Here is a 21,658-nt window from a genome sequence, read left to right as displayed (position 1 = left end):
CTTTACCTATAAGAAGTCAGCCCAAACTATGTAATTACTAGTTACACCAGCTCGCATTTCATTCCGCTCTCTTTAGTTCATTGCGATTCGCTCCGATGTATACATAAACACTGCTGAAACCCAGAACCCTGTGAAACGCGGCTTGAATAATAACGCTACAAAAGGCCTTCTTGAATTGTTGCGGAGTTTATGGACATTCCTTTGGATTTAATTGAAATGAGAGAATTATTCGTATCATAAGTTCTTGTGGCAGTTTTTATAATTCGAGAGAAGATTCTAGTGTTAAGTAAGGTACCAATGAATTGGCATAAATAGGAACTAGAGAGATAGCCTTCTTGAATCTCAAACAACTTAGTTGCAATAACTTTACTTAATACCATGTACACAGTATGATATTACTGACAGTAGGTATCTATGAATATAAAGCTTATAAAGTTGGAAAAATTACACTACTAGCAAAGATACGAACCATCAATCTTTTATTTCAAAATCTCATGAATATTAAATAGAATAGAATAGAAAGAATTTATTCAAAAACACAAAATTAAAAAGGCATATAATTAACCGGGCAACTAAAATATTAAACGGGAAGTTAAGTCTTGCATACAATAATATAATTTGGCTGTGTTTTAATATTGTGGCGACAAAAAAAATATATGAGCCTCAAATATTAAGCATCATTATTATTGAAAAAACGGCAGCAAATTTCAAGCGACAAAAATATTGCCGAGGAACATTAAACAATACTTTGGCGACTAATATAATAATTGGCACCTAGTATTGTAAAGCGTAAGATTTTTAATATTTGTAGTCATATAGATGTTAGCACCTAATTAATTATACTTAGCTCATCGTTTAAAGTAGTATTTAAATTGCGGAGGCAACTAAAAAAAATACTGGGAAGTAGGTTTTTTTAAAAAAACATATAAAATCGTTTCTTTATGGAAACGATGGTCCCATCGGAAAATCAGCGCTGGAAGTCACCAGCAACATGCTGAGATGAGGCCATTTCGTGGCACTTCATTCCTTTCCGTCTTGTTGTTATTATGTGTATTTTGTCTTGCCAGTGTTCACGAATAAATGTTTATTCTATTCTATTCTACTTATTCTATTCAAACATCGTATTTGCGACCCGTAAACCACGAGTAGTATTTAAATATCTCTATAAGGGAACGCGTACCAAATCATTTTATAATAAATACACAGCAAAAAGGAGTGTATAAGCTTCTAATGGGTCGGTAACGCGCATATGATACCCCTTGAGTAGCAGGCGTCCATAGCTTATTGCTATGGCATAATTCTTAGGTACTTTGTATGAACAAAACAACGATAGCAAAAAGGAAATGAAATACAGTCCCAGAGGCACCGTTAGGTACGACGACGAGCGAAGCGAGGAGGTGTGTTAGGTATCTTGCATCCCCAACACACAAGACTCGCTATCAAAACAGAAATAGGAAGAAGATGGACAACTTTTTACTGTCTAAATATTATGCAAACAAAAATCTACGGAAGTACTCTTAATTTAGAAGATTATTTTGCTCATTAACATTATGCCAGCATAAGATTGGATATTATAAAATCTGCGGAACGATTTATGCCAAGGCATATTCTGAGTAAGGTTTTCCTGCCAAAAAAATGAATCTTTCAGAGTGACGTTAAGACTACGTAAGACCGGCCTTAGATTCGATAGAGTAAACGTCATGAAAAGTTAAATTCATTGTATAGAGACGAAGTTGCCAGCACTCCCAAACACCTAATTTCATACCCATAAGTACAATATTTTGTCGACCATTATATTTTATAAGAATCCTTTTTTTATTAAAATGACAGCTCATGTGATGAGTGCCGATGTATAAATTTTAAATGTACTTTTTATGTTAATTTGCTATATAAATATTTTAAAAGAACTGTATATTTCATATTAATAGATAGCCGTTTTCCTATTAAACTGTCTCTCTTAAATTGTTTCCAATATAATAATTCAGTTGCCAAATAAATAGTTGGTACTCGCGTCTGAATAAACCGTAGCCGTAATGTCATTAAAATGCTACCTCATATTGAAATAATTTGAGGCCCCATTTTAGTCGCCAAACTATTATATTTGATACCCATTTCTATGGTTATTTAGTCGCCCGGTTAAATACGTGCCAATTAAAAATATACAAGTAAAGAAAACTCAAAAGCAGAAGGTGCCACGAAATTATCTAATTTCAGGTATATATATATATATTGCTGGCGATTTCTCTCAGATATTGGTATACCTACGTCTAGAAGAATTATTATGTAACAGTAGCACAAAAACGTTATATAATAAAACCATCGGAACATCCACAACATCCCCATCGCCATTATTTCCACCGGCTAACGGAAAACAAAAATAAACATAAGAGCACAGAATAAAAGAAAACTGGAGTGGGACGAGCAACTGGGAGGGAAGACAGGGAGGAGGTACGTAGCCAAATGCACAAACGCTACGATAAAATCGTTATCGTAGTTAGCTGTCTCTTTCGCTCTTCCGTATTGGTGCGACGAAGCCAGACTGCGTTTTAATCGGCGTTAAGCGTGAACGATTGTAATTCCGGCAAGGCCGGCAGGATGGGTGGGGTTTTTGTATGAGCGGTCCGGAGTCCCACAGGGTTCAGAGTTTGGGCCTCTTTTGTTTAAAGTTATTTACGTTTCGAGTATTTTTAGGTTAGGGATGAGTTGATAATTATGTTCGAGTAGGTTTGGAGTATTGTTAGATAGATACTGGAGGTTTTGAATAGGTTTTGTTTTCTATAATGTCTTACTTTACAGAATGTTCAATTATTTTGAATATCAATTATGGAGATAAAATGTTCTAGTAAGTATTGGGTTGGTAAGAAAGTAATGAGCGATCGATTGAATTCCACATAAAATTTTTGAGAGAGTTCTAGAATCTTCTATGGTCGAAAGTATATAAAGGGCGAGTCGCACAGTTTCTCGTCAGTCATTCACTAGCTGTCGCCGAGCTAATATAAGGAAGAAAATGGACGAATTAAAAGTGCATGTAAGGCATTGCTTACTATATGAATTTCAGTCTGGCCATTCAGCCGCCGAAGCAGTGCGTAATATATGTCAGCGTGTTGCTCCTGAAGTTGTGTCTGAGGCCACGGCGAAACGATGGTTCCAGCGGTTTCGTAGTGGCGACTTTTCATTATCAGATCAACCTAAGTCTGGTCGACCAGTGAAGATTGATGTAGACAAATTAAAAACCTTAATTGAAGGAGATCCGAGGCTAACGAGTCGTACTCTTGCTACCGAGTTAGGCTGATCTCATGTCACCATAGAAACACATTTACACGAGTTGGGAAAAAACTACAAATACAGTGTTTGGATACCGCACGAACTTGATAGACATCAACTAAACCGCCGTGCCGATATCTGCATACAACTTCTGTCTTTTCGCCGCACATTCAACTGGTTGGACCATTTTATCACTGGAGATGAAAAATGGGTCTTATATATAAATCACACACGCACACGTCAGTGGCTAGCTCCAAACGAAAAAGGAATAGAGGCACCAAAAACAGAGCCTCACCCGAAAAAAGTTATGCTGTCCGTTTGGTGGGATATTCATGGTATTATTCACTGGGAACTCCTACCAAGTGGAATGACTGTTACCGCATCAGTATACTGTAATCAGCTTGAAAATTTAAACCAAAAAATCTGTCAGAATCGTTAACAGCATGCTAAAGTTTTTTCTTACACGACAATGCTCGCCCACACATTGCAAAAGTGACTCGGCTAAAGCTATTGGAGCTAGGTTGGAAAGTGATACCTCATCCACCGTACTCTCCAGACTTGGCACCTACGGATTACGCATTGTTCAGATCGCTAAGCAATGCCTTGAATGAAAAAAAGTTCGATGATCAAGCCCATCTACGACAGTACATAGCTGAGTTTTTTGAATCTAAACCTAAGAACTTCTTCGCCGATGCTATTCATTCTTTACCAGAATGATGGAGACAAGTAGTAGATAACGAAGGCCGTTATATTTTTGATAAATGATTAAAATAATAAATTAAATAAAAATTACAATATTGGTTACGATTCGCTCATTACTTTCTTACCAACCCAATACATTTAAATGACTCAAACACAAATCAAAGTATCTGATCATCATCAACTTTTGGCATTATCCTATTTACATACGGTCAGCGAAGCATGTATTTCTTTCATATCTCCTTATAGGACGTTATCTCATCGTTCTCTAAATATGTACATAATATGTACTTACTTTTAAAAAAGTTCATAAAATGGCTCTTAGAATACTCCTTCTATGACATAAAAGAGTTCTTTGACCTACTAAATAAAAATAACTTATAATAGAATAAAATAATAATTATCTATAAAATCAAATTAACAAATCTAAATAACATGTGAAATATCAATTAATGCATGTTTCAATTTAATATTCGAAATTGTAATTAGACTGAAATTGTATTAATCTTAGTTTAATTGCTGTTAAATAATCGCTGAACGTGTAATATTTATAATATGTCGACCTAATAAATGTTATTTCCCAAAATTGTGTGCAGTTGAATAGTGTTTAAATTACTAATCTTCTTAATTATAATAAAATTTTGTTTACTTCATACATATAGGTACTGAAAGAATATATCCAACTCTAAAAGTTTTTTTTTTCTTTGGCAACACATCATTTCTCTCATTAATTTGTTTGTTACACACTAGGAACTAACCTGTACAATCAAACTAGCGGCAACCCGCTAACTAGCCATCAAAGCGTCGACGCCAAACGTCATTAGCTGACGCGTGGCGCACGCGCCGATGGTATCGCCATCACTAATACGACCGCAGGGGTTGGCTACCCCTGACACTTTCCTATTGCTTAGCAAGGCTACAAGACCAGAGAAGGACCAGACCAACACTTCGCTACCCCTGACACGTTACGATTGAGCAAGGCATCAAGTTAAATAGAGAAGAACCGAAATTGGCTGCCCCTGTCGCATTCTAATTCCAAGCACAGTTATAATGTAACCCATAATACATATTTATATACCCCTAATACATATTTAAGATGTCCCATAATACCTACATATTTATATTTATTGAACTAGTGGTCCTTTGAGTTAAATAGACCTCCTCGCGATATGTTTAGAAAACGTAAAAGTGAAAAACATTAAATCGAGTAATTATCACAGTGATAACGCTATTGACCTGTAACGCAATTTCCACGACTTCGTAGGTACAAAAAATTCTTAATCACCAAATCATAAGACCGGGTGTTTTTTTCATTCGCCAACAAACTGTTCCGCAGTGTTTTGTCTTTACTTAGCAATAAAATTTAAAAAAAAGTTTCATGGGAATCGGTCTAAAATTGCAAGCATTTGCTACTCATATAACCCGGCGAGCTCACTCCATCGTAGGCCACGTCTTTACCTTTGGCTATTCTGTGGCCAAGAGTAAGCACATTTTTAATAATAAAATAAAAAAAAAAAACATATTTCGACCAAAAGTCTTGAATTACTAATGTAAAAAATATCCGTTATATTAAATTGCCTATACTATATACAACCTATGTGCTGATAATTCTGCAGCCAATAGATCCAGTTATACTGGCCCTAACCACAACTATTCGAGCAAGAGGCACAACCCCTGACTATGGGCACTACATTTGAACAATCGACGACCCCTGGCTCAGGGGTGCAACAATTAGTTGGCAGTTTTTAAGTGGCGCGTGATCACTCATTAAAAAATAATAAATTACGACCCCTGTTTTTTGATGTACGAAGCGCGTTAGAGAATGATTTTCTTTTTACACTTTTTTAAGAAGAGGGTTAAAATATGTAGGTATATTCTTGTTTTTTTTTCTTAGAATAAATAAGGTAAGGTAACATTTTTTTGTTGCGCATTTAAATTACAACATAACAATTTTTTCAGTACAGATGGTGCTTTTTGTACGCACTAGTGCGGGAAGTGGTTCATTATATGTCAGGTCGAAACTTCGGAGGCTCATCTGTACTGAAAAACGTCGTACGATACACGTGCGAAAAGGAAATTCGTAACTCGTGTCGATTTAAAACACTCCCTTCGGTCGTGTTTTAATTTGTCGACACTCGTTTCGAACTTCCTTTTTTACGCACTTGTATCGTAATGTACTATTGCGTAACGACTGTTTAAAAATGTTTAAATAGTTACCTGAAAATTTTGAAACAATTCCATCCCCTAAATTACACCTTGTCAATGTAAAATTGCTAAACAAATGTAATCATAGGTACTAAAAACTATTTCAAAGCAAAAATTAAACTACAAAAAAAATATCAATGAAATCGTTAAGTTTAAAGAGCACAACCAAAAGAGAAACATACATTACACCCTTTAATAAACCGATCACACACGTAGATAAAACTTTCGTCACACATTGTTAAATCTCTTTTCCATCATCTACAAAAGGCTAATGCTCTGAACAATGAACATGCAAATCCCCCAATCAAACCTAAAAGCATTATCAGACGAAAAACATTGTTTAATACGGCATAAACAAAACACGCGAAACGCACCATCATCCCGATACGATCTGCGGCGGCGCAGATCCGATTGGGCGAATGTTGCAAGCCAGTGCAGCATGTTCTTAATTTTGCATCATTTTATTGATGTTTTAAAAAATAGAACGTTCAGTTAAAAGGTTTAGCATCCCTGGTTAAAACGTCTTGCGAGTGACAATTTTATAGAATGTTTTCCTTTACATATAAAACCAATGCAGTAAGGAAGTAGGTATCTCCTTTTCGCACGTGTATCGTACGATGTTCTTCCGTACAGATGGCGCTTTTTACGCACTAGTGTGAGAAGTAGTTCATTTTTGTCAGCTCGAAACATCGGAGGGCCATCTGTACTGAAAAACATCGTTCTATACACGTGCGAAAAGGACTACCTTCGGTCATGTTTTAATTTATCGCCACTCGTTTCGAGCTTCCTCTTTTCCGCACTTGTATCGAAATGTTCTATTTCAGTACAGATGGTCCTCCGAAGTTTCGACCTAACAAGAAATGAATCACTTCTCGCACTAGTGCTTAAAAAGGAGTGGCGAGTCGAACTGTCGATTCAAATTTCAAAAAACAAGATTCTCGTGTCGTGTCGTTTTCAAACACTCATTGCATTGCATTGGTTACACATCTGCACTGCACACATGGCACATACAGCATACCGCTCTTGTGCCGCAAAAGCACACATCACGGCGTATTACAATACTTGATAAAAACCCCAGATAAACCTCACAGCGGGGAGTAGAGGGTCAGCAAAATAATTAAGACTTCTTATTAGCGAGATTTGAGGTTTTATGTCGACGGTGTTGTAAAATAATGAGAGTGAAAAACTTACTTTTGATGGCGGAAATTACGTAAATATCAAGATATACATTTACAGCCATAGTATTCTTCCGTGATCACATAACCTAGCAGAAACGTCAGATAACAGGTTAAGTTAAGAAATCTAATCGCAACACTTGAATACTAGGTACTTGTTAGAACGTCCTTACGTTCATATATGAACCCTATAGGTTTTGTTTAATCGACAGTGTGGAAGGTTTGTAGGAGGTAGGGCATAGCGAATGATATTCCGCTTTGTGTGGTAGGGCACAGAACAGCGGATATCATCTCGCTCGAATCTAGAGAAGAAAGCCCAAATAGCACTAGACCCTACTCATAGTGTTGTGTTCCTGACGGTGAGTAAGGCTGGCAGAACTCAACGCGGGTGCGGTGTGCTGGTGACGGAAGGACCTATAGAACTAATTTGTTCCATCTATTGTCCTCTGAGTCGTAGGCAACCTGAACCCTCCTTGGAACTTGTACAGTGTAGGTACCCTTTTTTTCTGTGTACTTAACACAGCAAAAAGGAGTGTACCTACAAGTTTCTGTGTCATACTGACAATGTGAAAAGTACCTTACAAAGACTTTCACATAAGCTGAATCGCTAACGCTTGCGTAATTAACTTTGTATAGATACCTATTACCTATTCACATTAATAAGCCAGTAGGTACGAGATAGATGCACATACAGCACGCTAGCGAATATGAGTGCTCAAGATTAAGCCTCTGTTTCCCATAGGTATCTATACCATCTGTACAAGGGGAGATGTTCTGATGAACTCTTTGACTTGGTGCCACCGTCGCGCTTTTATCACCGCACCTCCCGACAAAGAAACAAACTTCATCCTCACTTTCTCGACACATGGCAAACCAAGAACAAACGGGCCTCTCGCTCTTTTTTGCCCAGAACGTGCAAATTGTGGAATGAGCTACCTTCCGAGATGTTTCCCTTGCGCTATGATATGGGGTTCTTGTATTTTCCCCCCACATTGCGCTCGCGAGCGTCGCGTCGGGCCAACTGTATGGAAAAAGACGTCGCGTCGAGACGTCGACGCGGCGCCAGGTACAGTTAGCCCGACGCGACGCTTTAGGGTTCTCAAAGGTCGGCAAGTCGGCAACGCATAAGTGGCTCCCCTGGTGTTGCTTATGTTCATGGGCGGCGATGATGCCTATTTCATAAAAAAGGTACCTATTTCTTAAGTTAAATTTTGAATTAACTAGCTGCCAATATTAGAATGTTCATTCAGATTTACCTTTCTTGCTTACCGTACAGCTGTCGCTAATGTATAGAAAATGTCAAAATCAAATGACCACTTACCGTTTCAATGAAGCAGGTAAGATATTTATAGACTGTCTTGTATAGCAGAAAACAGCTATATAAGTACTTCCATGATGTTTCCACCAAGTCAAATAGTCTTGTCAACTAGTCAACTAGTTATTTCTTGTATTGTGCTATAAAGCTTTCAAATGACCAGTACCATCGTTATGACGAATAAGTTACAGTAGCGGGTTCGAACCCAGGCTCGTACCAATGATTTTTTTGGAAACTTATGTGCAAAATGTCATTTTATATTTGCCAGTCGCTTTTCGCTGAAGAAAAACATCGTGAGGAAACCTGACTAATACGACCTAGTTACCCTTCGGGTTGGAAGGTAGCTTTCGTAAAAACTAGTGCCTATGCAAAATCTTGGGATTAGCTGTAAAAGCGGAGCCCAGGCTCCCACGAGCCGCGGCGAAAGAAGGGATAACACAAAGAGGATGATGATCTGCCTTTTCGCGAAAGCAGAGATCACAGAAACACTAGGTATAGAAGCTGGTTTTACTCGACTCCATTAAAGACTCGTCCACTTCGACCAGTTATTAAACAGTTAAAATTAAGAGCTAATCAAAACCAGGAAAACTTAAATCCCAGTCATCGGACCAATCTGCAGATCAGTCGGACGATCAGTCGACCGATCAGTCGGCCGATCTGATAACTGGACTCGTTATTGCAACTCAGCGATGCAATAATTAATTCAGGATACATTGTGCAATCTGTTGTCGATATTAAAATGCATTTTAATGCAACAGGGAAAACTGTAGAGTAGTTGGTTGAAATAAAATTTAATTTAATCTTTAAGGTCAAAAACCGTTAATGTTTAACAGTAAAGGAGTTGTTTACCTAATTATATTTTTGTATTTTAACTAACTTGCAATTTGAACACAATACAATCTAATCGACTCCACTATGAGACATTACCAGAGCTCGTATTGGGTGTAAATTATTTATTTATTTAAACCTTAGGGAAGCAAACGAAAAAAAAACTGATAATGTAAGACAGAGAGAAGAAATTACCTATAAAGAAAAGAGCTCACTCTATCAGACATCTATAGACATCACATATTAGGTACTAAATTTACACCAGTACCTATTTCAGTGCAATCGCTGCACGAATAAAATATCTATTAACACAGACACTTTTACATACACTTTTTTTCAATAATAATTCAATAATTCACTTAAAACACACCTCATACATCTAACTGGAGTCGTCTTACATACGAGAACCTATACTAAACTTAAACTATAGGACCAAAAAATTATAGACAGTTTTATCTCCACGCCTCCCCTGTTCCATCCGCTACACACATTAGCGATTCATTTTGATATGTCATCGTGCCAGCCCCTCGCACTTTTATGCTATCCTTAGATAATCGACACGAGAACTGGGTATAATATATGTACAGAGTGTTTTTTTTTAATAGTACCGCTAACTTTAACCAGACCAAGGTTTTAGTGCTACCACAACGTACTTAAATATTTTTAAATATTGAGCAGCAATGTATTGAGACGCGCAACAAATTGACAGTTTTTACGCAGCAGTATAAAAGCAGTAGTTTTTAATCAAACCATATGAAAATATTTTCCGTAGGGCCACGGGTCTTTGCAAAGTAGGTATATGTACAATTTTTGAGAAAAGGCGAGACGACCAAAAAAAACTAATTAGTCCGTCCATTAGATTATCAAAGAATTTTAGACACATATTTTTTCTTTTTTCTGGTAAACGAAAAATGACGACGATATAGTGCGTTAGAAGTTTCGCGTGACGTCACGCCTAGGTACAATTTTTACTTAGAAGTGGCTTCACAAGCCCCCACTCCGGAACTTTGATGCTCTAGATTTTTGTTTTTTCATTAATTAGAAAAAGCGAATATATGTGTTGAGTATTTTTGGACAATCTAACTGACGGACTAAACAGAATGCCATTTTTTTATGTAGTCGTCATCCCTAATGTAATTGTTCGTCAAATAAAAATATGAACATAATATTAATACATAAGTAATTTACTTTGCGAATCATGTATTTATTATGAAACATACATAGAATTAGACATCTGTCATCAATTTGAATCGTGAGAAAAAAATTCCAAGCGAACATATTACATTAATTATTCTTATTTCAATATCTGTCATTAATAAAACATTATTAAACTTCTCGGTTAATCACATCACCAATGATTTATTAAATCTTATTAATATGAGAAACAACTAATTCAAATTCCAGCTTAATATTAATGTAAACATAAATTCAGTGAAATGTGGATAATTATAATCCAGAAGCGTTCTTGAGCTAGGCAATCCATCTGAAATAAGAATATGTCGGCCAATGACATTTTATTATGATCCCGATGAAATTGTGAATGTTAAAAATAGGCCAAGTTATTTTAGTCACATACGTACTTACGCTTACCTAAAAAGTGGTACAAAGCCGAATCATGCCAAGTTGTGTACCTAATATTTAGAGCAATGAAATATTATTAGGTACTATATTTGATCTAACATTATTTAGGCAAAAGTAGCTGAACTGCGTAATATTTTTCTCCAGTTTTCTGGTTTATTGACTGTGTTAAGGGGCTGAATACCAATGACCAACAAAATGTGCTTTTTTTGGTCAATAAAAGCCACAACTAACTAACTATTTTGGCTCAGTGATCCAAAGTGAATCTTGGCCTCCGAAACGAGAGATCGCCACCTAACCCGATCCTGCGCAGCCTCTTGCCAGTCACTGACCAGCCCAGACCTCCCAATGAATATCACAAAGCCAAACAAGGGAAGAAGGAAGAATCATAATCATAATTATTGTTTATTTCACCATGTAAATATATAAAAGATGTTCCAATTAGGTATTACGTGCAGTTTCTCATGAACCAGCATTTTCGTGGTTAGTACAGAATACACTTACTTAACAATTGCTTAAGGAGGAGCAAGAAATCATAACAGGACTCATCCATTGCAAGTTTGCAGTTTTTCTCAAACTTGGCCTTTCCCCCTCATCATCTAGATTTCACCCAAGATCTGCATCTTACGTCAATGTGACGTCTGTTTCATTATACGGATTTCTAAATCTTCACACATAAAACACCTAATTTCAACCATAATTCCTTCAATTTAAATGTTAATATGCTTTAAAGTAAGAGATTAAACTATTTTGATCGACTGTGGGTTTTAAATTATGTCACGGTATGTCCGGTCGTCAGTAATACTCATAGACTAAGAGCCCGGAGCCGCCAGACCTTCCTAATTTTCTCAAGGATGAAACTTTGGGATAATGCAATAAAATACTGTTAGGAATTGATAATCATCATTTCCTGACTATTTCCGCCGGACGTAACGAAAAGGCCGGTTGAATTGATCTGGAAATGGTGACTGTTAATTCCTAACAGTATTTTCTAACGCGCATATAAAAATCAGCCTTGAGAAATTAAGGGAAGATAGTGTACAGTAGTTTTGAAAAAACCTTGTAGCAATGAAATGGCTGTCGGATCGAACTAGCTAATACCTATGCAGACATGTTTCATTCTTGAGTAAATAAGCAAGGTCTGGGGCCCCGGGCTCTTAGTCTATTATAATCTCTTTGTCACAAACTCCTACATTTACGCATGTCGTTGTTTGATCTTGATCCATTTCATCTAAATCTCGCTAAGTAGCTTGTCAATTGTATAGGATTACACAATTCGGCCGACAAATTATGACGTTCAGAAATTAAAATGGAGTGGTTTTGTAAGTTATGTCGTTGTAGACGTTTTTGCTTGATTTAAAATATTGTATGAGATATTATTAGGCTGATTTTTCACTCAGGCAAATATGGGAGTAGATGGGAAATGAAAATTATCATGATGAAAGCAGTGCTTTAAATCTAGAGGTGGGGAGCGGAGAAGCTAGATGACATCTTTCTGCCTTACAAGGGTACTTAGCCAACGTCAAATAGGAGCAAGTATTATAGTAAGTTACTGTCAAAGTAAAATATGTAATCACAGTGCATAGACTGCAATCTCTCGACACAAGCTTAAAACTTTTAAACCTCAGTTTTGACAATTTGGCCCATATTCTTAGCTTGATATGTGTTAAAATGTCAAATATTAATACATATTAGCGGGATCTAGCCGAACGTCCCCCAAAGGTGTAACGCCATCTAGGCCACCGTACCTTTTTCTATATGGTTCTGAGGTACGTTTTTTTCTTAGACTGTAGCTGTCTACACGGAGTTACATATTTCTTTGGCCAACGTCTACATTGCTTACGCTTCATGAATGTATCGTAAATAGCTCTTTTTATCAACCTCTGTAGAAAGACTGCGTTTCGAACGCAACCTAGCGGCAACGATTGTTGCTTTGGCTAAGGATAATTTCGAACTTTTATTGGAACTTTGGCAGCCGTCTAATAAAAGCAACGCTTTGGATGTCGTTAGGAAAGATTTAGGATCAGCATCGTCCTCCTTGCGTTATCCCGGCATTTGCCACGGCTCTTGAGAGCCTGGGGTCTGCTTTGACAACTAATCCTAAGATTTGGCGTATGCACTAGTTTTACAAAAGCGACTGCCATCTGACCTTCCAACCCGAATTGGTAACTAGGCTTTATTGGAATCAGTCCGGTTTCCTCACGATGTTACGATGTCATGGTGTCACGATTTCAGGATATATTTAGGACATAGGACAACGGATTAGCTCCGACCGTTCTGCTTAAAACAAAATTGAATTATAATAATCTATCCGTTTGATGTTCGAATGGTTGACAGATGGCCGTTATTTATATCGAGATCTTTATTGATCAGATCGAGGCGCCAAATCACGCCCAACTGTTTCTATTGGCAAAGCTTCCATTGTCACAGAAATGGTGAGACCTCGGTAAATAGAATCTTATTGACATCGAATAAATCGTGTCAAGGAATTTTATATTGTTTAGCGTTTTATTTCAAGGGTAGATATAGATTCATATTCGTCACTTTAAGGCCCAGAATATACAAATATGTATATGTTTCATTGACCCCTCTGTAATTTAAGCCGAAAATATTAATGCTTCATTTCTAAAAGGTACTTTCCATGTGCACAAAGACCTTTCTTCATTCGGGTCTAAAAATCATTAAATTCTAAATATTTTATAGTTACGGTTTCTTTTGGGATTTTATAGCAATTATATAATGTATCATATTAACGACGGTTTGAAAAGAACAAGGTCCGGTTTATCGAGGTTCAACTATGCTAAAATTAGCACCCGCTCAATCATCCCTGTTCGCCGGTCGGAAGGCACACCTGTGTTGGAAAACAATATATTAAAACGCAGCTGGCTCCTTCTTTCAAATCACGCATTTTTACATCATCTCCCACATTAATAACGCTATCAAATCGCGGTCGAAATGCCAAAACGACGCGCGTAAAATATAAGCACCAGCGGAACCTAGCCAATGTTACAATTCCATCCGCTTCGTAAGCTATGTGTCCCTATCGCTCTTTTGTAATTTCGCGACAGAGCCAGACTACGTAGCGGTAATTTACACTTCGGCTAGTCCGCTAGAAACCGCTATTAAATAAAAATCTTTTCCATTAGATAAATCGCGAGCATCTGTCCCCCGCCGATTGCCATACGTTATGCACAGTTTGTTGTTTTTAATAAAAAGTTTAATCCGTTCGGTTATGACGGCAATTTGTCAGGGCGATGGAAAAACTTGCCCGATTACCGCTATTACGCTAAACGGGCTTTCTGTACGCTCATTATGTCATGTTTATTTATGGATCTTTTCTTTTTCATTAGCGATTCTTTTTTTGAATGCATATTTTGAAGCGATATTACTGTCGGCGGTGAAAGGATAAAACCATCTTTTTGCATTCATTTCTTTCTTTCCTTCAACACCTAATAAGAGCGTGTCCTTACAACCATTAACAGTTCAATGCGTGCTTAATGAAGAGCTGATAAAATGTATACTGTTCTTGGCAATTAATTGAACTTCTTTATTTGTATGGTTTACGGTCTCCGAGATTTAGTGCGGTCTCAGTTTGATTTGTCGTTGTCTTTGTTGCGGCCATATATTGTGGGGTGTGGAAGTGATATCTGGTGAAACGGCTCTGAGATTAATTGTTATGGGGAGCGGCGTTTACTGAGGCATTTAAGGACAATCGCGATTGTAATTAAGCATTAGTCTTTGTCGATTTTATAGGTAAAGCGTTTTTTCACGACATTCCTGCAAACGGTTAAGATTTACATTTATTGTGTTTCATACTCCCAAATTCTTAAGAGTCAATAATAACCAACTACGGCTGATTTGAGTATGTGGCTCTGTTACTTTATCAGAATCGTTTAAAATTCCCCGTTGTCTAAGGATCTTGGTTACAATAAGTTTGGTTCTAAAACATCTTTATAACGCTGTAACAATTGTAACATAAACTGAAATAGATACCAGACACTAAAGAAAAAGCGATCAAGCCCACTGGCGTGCTAGATTGTTACATACTGCAATTGTTACATAGTTTATTAACCCACTTCAAAAGACTTGTCCGAAATTTTGAGGATGCCTTTTGGATTGTGTAATGCCCCAACCCTCTTACTCCCAAACTGAAAGTATTATCAATTGTTTCAGAATATCGGCAACGTGACAGCCGAGTTGGAGTTCCAAAGACTGCAGCAGGAACAACTGAGGAGACAGGAGTTGGTTCGGCGCGGGCAACATGGACTGTACCCTGGGCCACCACTGTCTCTACTGCCGATGTTGGAGCAAATGAGGGCTCAGCAGCCGAATGTAAGTATATTATTCGTTTATCGAGTTCCAAAGTTGAGGGCATCTGAGGAGGCAGGAGTTAGTTAAGTATATGCGGGCAACAATAGCAACATGGTACCCTGGACCACCACTGTCTGCAACTGATGTTGGAGCAAATGAGGGCTCAGCAGCCGAATGTAAGCAGAATTTAGTTTAAAATGTATCTAAAATGAGGGCAGGCAAGGGTTTAATTGATTCGACGCGGGCAATATGGACTGTACCCTAGGCCACCACTTTTTCTACTGCTGATGTTGGAGCAAATGAGAGCTCAACAGCCGAATGTAAGTATTTTTTCTGATATTTGTAAAAGAGTTACAAATGGAGATAGTAGCTGAGGAGACAAGAGTCAAGGTGCGGGCATGCATTATTTATTGCAATCCGGATATTCGAATATGGGCCGCCAATGTCTCTGCTCCGAAAATATTTAACAAGCTGAAAATCGGATAAACGGATAATATAACAATTTTTTATTTATAAGTAAATATTTAATAGATAGACGTCACTGAAACCAATTCAATTTTAATACGGACAATGTTATTGCTAACAAGTTAACACCATTTATCTTCAACTTCCCTTCCCTTGGTCCCTTGTTTTTTTGAAATTGAAATTTAGCGCCTCACGAATTTAGCTGTTATCAGTTCCATGGCAATTTAGTACGCCAGAATTCCCTCCACTTCACTAAGAAATATAAGGTATTTTCCTTTTAAGTCCTTAGTTACATTCATACACAAAAATGGTCTAATTACTACTTATACTTTGAAATCTTAGTCGATCTACTGATCAGCTTGGAAACTAAAACCCATCAAATCGCTGCCGAGCAATTTGAGGCGTTTTGGATTTGAATATTTAAATAAGTTCGCCATCCGTACCTCCTCCTTCTTCATTTTTTTAAATTTTATGTCTTGTATATTTTATGTTGGTGGTACAATAAAGAATTTGTTACGTACTTACTTATTTATCACCTCTCCCCTTCCATTGGTACTTTGGTACCAGCCACTGTGCAACTAAGGTCTAAAATGATCCACACCTGGATAGGAAGTGTCTTCGACTAATTGGTCTTCTCTTTTTTTGGTTACTCTGTTTTGAACGAGTACCTGTGCTCAGTTGCTCATTCCTATTCTAAGACCCTAACCAGGACGCTTTTGTTTAGAGCCTATTACGAAAAGAGTTTTCAACTTTTTATATTAAGTATCCGATCCGGTCCAAGATGGCATCTGGTACGGGCGTAGGCATTTAATGACTAGTGACTACAGTGGTAGTATCAGCATGGGCAATTATGCCACTGTCTTTTAAGCCGAGACATATGCAATAATTACCTTTGTACATAAGAATATAGTTAGACAAACCCAAGGAAAGAATATCTATATACTCAGCGACAGTCAGGCGGCACTCAAAGCCTTCACATCGCCCAGAGGTGACTCTTGACTGGTATTAAACGGCATCCAAGCTCTTAACAAGCTTGGAAGGCAAAACAAGGTGCGACTGGTATGGATACCGGGGCACGAAGGCTTCATTGGCAATGAAAATGCTGATGAACTTGCCAAGGCCAGGTCTGAAGACAACCTCACAAGGAACCATTAAACCGGCTATGAAGGACCATACCATACAAAGGCTAATCACCAAAAAGAGTGGGATGCCCTGGTAGGTCTGAAGCATTCAAAGCTCTTTATGCGGAGGGTAGAATCTGGATGGAGTAAAAAGCTAGGAAAGCTAGGCAAAAGACAACTCCAAATTATAACGGGGGTGTTCACAGGCCATTACGGGATCAAAGGAATGTTGGCCAAGATGGGACACGCTGACTACACAGATTGTCGCATGTGCGGCGAAGAGGAAGAGACCGTCAGACATCTAATGTGTGAATGTCACGCCCTCGCCAGACAAAGAATGAAGAACTTTGGAGCAGGCTACCTAGTACCAAAGGACATCAGAGAGCTACCCATGAGCCTCATCATCCAATACGTGGAGATGGTCGAGAAGCTCCTGAATAGCTGAAGGATCTTAAGATCTAAGGGGGTAATTGCACAAAAGATCCCGATGGGTCGAAGTGTATCCGGAAGGGCCCCGCAGATTTAAGATGACTATCCGATCCGATCGAGCGAAGGACCGACTCCTATACATTCTCGAAATCATTCAAGGCGCCATCTTTGATTTTTGCCTTTGACATCCTTCCTATATCCGATATCGGAACGGATAATATGACAACGCTGTATCGCCTATAACCATCATATTATCCAATGATGTTGTCTAACGTTCCACTCTACACAAGCCATCCTCTCTACCATCCATTTCCAAGGTAAAGGTGTTGTAAGAAAAACTTCTCGTTATATCCAACACCTAACTAATCACTACTACTAACTGTCTTATATCGACAGCTCACCATCTGATTGCAAGATTCTAATCATAGAACTAAAGATAGAGAGCAAGGTGTGTTTTAATTTCTACAGTTTGCTGATTTATGCAAAAAATAAATAAAAATGTAGGTAAATTTCGCATTATGGCGCTCATCTATCTCAGCCGTTATCAATTCCACGCTTATACGCACCTGTAACATTAATTTTGTTCCATTTAATAAATTATCCGAAATTATCCGAATTATTCGAATATTCGAATAATAAAAATTGTATTATCCGAATTATTCGAATATTAAAAATCCACCGGATAATGCAAACTCTACACATGAATACACAGAAAATATAAAACGTTTATTTACATTATAGTTAAAACGTTTATGATCTTCCTAAAATTAACATCAAAATTATGTCAGTGCCTTTAGACTCAAAACTTATCTTCATAGCTACCATATCAATGTGATTTTTTTAATCATTTATTCCTCACTCATTACAAATAACGGGTGATATATTCCTTTGCACAATACAACGTATAATAAGACCAATATTAGGTTTTCAAATAAGTAGACACACTAGAATAAAGTAACAATACCCTACATGCCAAATGATATATTTAGTATCAGATATATCTACTCGTATAAGTATAGGCTAGCAACGTAGGAACTATATCTAGAAAGTTGTCTTTCCCACAAATTTATTGTAGATATAATTAACCATTATAATAGGCAAAACGCCACTATTCTCACTGAAGATGAAAACGAAAGTTGTACAATTAGAAAACCGGTGTGTTATGTCGGACCCTGCGGTGATCCATCATCCAGTTTCGGACTAAAGAGACGAAGGTTGATGTAACATCCGATTGAGGAAACTGTTGACCGCCTTTTGATTGTTTGAAGATGTTACGTTTCTATTAGTAATATTCCGTTTGGTAGGATCGTAACAACTTATAGGTTTAAAACTAGTCGCATGCTGAGATTATAAGAGTTTTGAATGATTCACGGTTATTTTCGTTAGACTTATATTGACCGGGATATAGACCGTGATTACCTTTTTGATTTTTGTCGAGCTCCCGATATTTCGACGCAGTTGCATGCATAATGATCACGGAAAATTGACGAAGGCGGGTGGATGTCAAAGTTGCGTAGACAGCGCGCGATCTGCCCTCCTTCGCGCGCGTCGTCTGCATTCACTTTCAGCGTTACCCCTGAAAAGAAAAAGGTAATCATGGTCTATATCCCGGTCAATATAAGTCTAATGCTGAGTTTATATTAGGGATTAAAGCAGTGGTGGGCAAACTTTAACATTGCAGCTGCAGGCCAAAATTTAAAGAAATTTTACAGATGATCCATCATCCAGTTTCAGACTAGACTTGAAGATTGTTCAAAGATGTTACGTTTGCGTTATTAATATTCAATTTGTTATTCGTAACAACTTATTTGTTTAAAATTGAACTAATTGTCTGCTGATATTAGGGACTAAAACCTATTTATATATTTTATTGTTACCTTAATACGAGTTAGGCGCATAGTTATGTGGCTAAGGTTTGTATTGGCTTCACAATCCACTGATTGCTTTTTCAACCAATCCGTAACTGATAAAAATAACTTTTAATAGACCTGTGTGGTGTCCAATTAAGCATTTTACCACTCCTTTCCTCTCGTTCTTTTCCTCTATTTCTTTCAACTCTTCGCTAAGTGCTAAGAGAGAAGAGAGGCAATGAAATTTCTGCAATTTCGTATTTCCCTTTCGGGAATACAGGCGTGAGTATATATGTTTAAAAGACCGCCTCTATTAAGACGATACAGGAGAGGTCATTTTTCCATACAAACGCTCTCGACTATTTCCTCCCTAGTTTTTGAAGATAGAGCAATGATTTTTTCAACACGGATTATTATTATTTTTATCTGTGTCGGAACGTTTGATTTTCTTATTTTTAGAGACGCTAGAGCCCATCAAATAAATCCAAAAACGGCCTTATTGATTATGGCGCAGAAAAGGTGTGGTATTCAAAATTGGTAACAATTAGCAAAAAAAAACTAAACGGTCCGACACAGATTATTTCATTGAATATTCAGATTCTCAAATTTCGTTACGATTGATTAAGTTTTGAAGGAGGAAACAGTCGAGAGCGGAACCTCGAAGATTTTTGCGCAATATCTTTTAACTGAGTTGTTCTGAATGGACATTTTTTTTTCGATAAATCTAGTTAATAACACTAGTATATTTGACTAAAATTCCCAAATTGAAAGGGGGGTCCTTTACATTTTAGCATTTTCGCTCCTGTAGCGTCTTAATTGGTAGGGCTATAAATAATGTGGCTTTACCGCCCCCATCGCTGCCAACAACTGACCGCGTCATTTGGCTAACCGCCCCTCGCGGTGCCTCTAATTGGCCATATAATGAGTGTGACACTATTGTGTGATACGGACAATCTTTCACGATACACCTGAAAGTGTGTCACAGTGTCAACCAATTATTAATAGGATTTGGCGGGCGATGTAGCATTTTTGAGGGTTGCGTACCAAGGTACAGAAGGAAGGGTATCGACTCTGTCCGTCAGTCAAGTTCCTAAATACCTATGTAAATAGGACAACTAATTGCGATAACGAACTGAAAATTCAAATTTATATTCTATTCATAATAATTATTATTGATTATTTATTGAATTGTTATACAGTCGACAAATATTACAATTTATCAGAGGCCCTGCAAAACTGTTTAACAGTTTGACTGCAGGATTGTGTGCTACTTTATCGCACTAGTGCGAAAAGTGGTACTTTATCGAATTTCTATGTTAAAACCTCTGAAGCCATATTTATGTACTTTAAAACTCATGTCGATTTAAAACTCTCCCTTCGGTCGTGTTGTAATTTAGCGCTTCTCGTTTCGAATTTCCTCTTTTCCGCACTTGTATCGTAATGTCTATGTGAATATACGCTTGTCTTAATGGAAATCAAAGATTTTATCATACAAATTCACAATTTTGCTACTTTTTCATGTCATAATCTATTCTTTTCTATTATACAGGTGGGTTCCCCCTGGCCAGCGACCGCGCAGCTAGCACAGCTGACCGCCAGCGCGCGCTCCCCGCCGCCCGACCCGGACGCGCCCCTCAACCTGAGCAAGCAGCGCTCCCCCTCCCCCGCGCCGCTGATGCTGCCCCGCTTCGCCCCGTACCCGCCTGTGCACTCCCCCCAGTATAGCATGAAGGAGGATGACTACAACCCGCAGTGCAACAGTGAGTAATTGAGTATATGCACGCGGTCTTAAGCCGGGCGCCTTCGGCACCCTCATACTTCAAGAGTCGGGCAGTCCGGTCCGACGTACGCGGTCCTAAGCCGAGCGCCTTCAGCGATCTCTAACTTAAAATGTCGGGCGAAGCCCGACGCACGCAGTCCTATCCAAAGCCGTGCGCCTCCGACGCCCTCTAACTTAAAGTGTCGGGCGAAGATTCTGTTTGTGACTATAATATGTGTGATAGGTAATGTCTTTTTGATATTTTACAGTCGCTGGCAAATGTTGGGATAACGCAAATTATGATACAATGTGATGTGAACCATTACTCAGTATTATTAGTGCTTGATAATGGATACCTAAGCTGCCTGTCAAGTGACTATGACGACGTGGGTTGGTCCGTAAAATTAGATTTATATGAGACATTTTAAATTAGATGATTACATGCAATCTCCACATTCACGTCCGATTAGGTTCTTTCTACTCACTAACGCTACAAACCGTGGACAACACCAAAGGCGGCGGCATCTCAGATGAAGTTAGATGATTGAAAAACATGATAATACAATTAAAGTTTCGTACCTGGGTACGTAGCCAAGAATACAATCGTTGACGGTCTGAGGCGCACGATATGCAACTGGCTCTTTAGCATTTATATAAAA

General features: G+C 38.0%; 1 protein-coding gene across 1 annotated transcript in view; it reads left to right on the top strand.

Annotated features, from left to right (window-relative positions):
• Positions 1-21,658, top strand: part of LOC125235771 (transcription factor egl-13) — a 134,525-nt gene that overhangs the window by 84,633 nt on the left and 28,234 nt on the right. The window contains exons 3-4 of the mRNA XM_048142357.1: positions 15,238-15,396; positions 20,790-21,000. Of these exons, the coding sequence (XP_047998314.1) occupies positions 15,238-15,396; positions 20,790-21,000 (370 nt within the window). The remainder of the gene's footprint in view (positions 1-15,237; positions 15,397-20,789; positions 21,001-21,658) is intronic.

This window comes from Leguminivora glycinivorella, chromosome 18 (genome assembly GCF_023078275.1).
Source record: "Leguminivora glycinivorella isolate SPB_JAAS2020 chromosome 18, LegGlyc_1.1, whole genome shotgun sequence".
NCBI lineage: Eukaryota > Metazoa > Arthropoda > Insecta > Lepidoptera > Tortricidae > Leguminivora > Leguminivora glycinivorella.
Note: the sequence above shows the minus strand (reverse complement) of the source record. Positions and strands in the feature narration are given on the sequence as shown.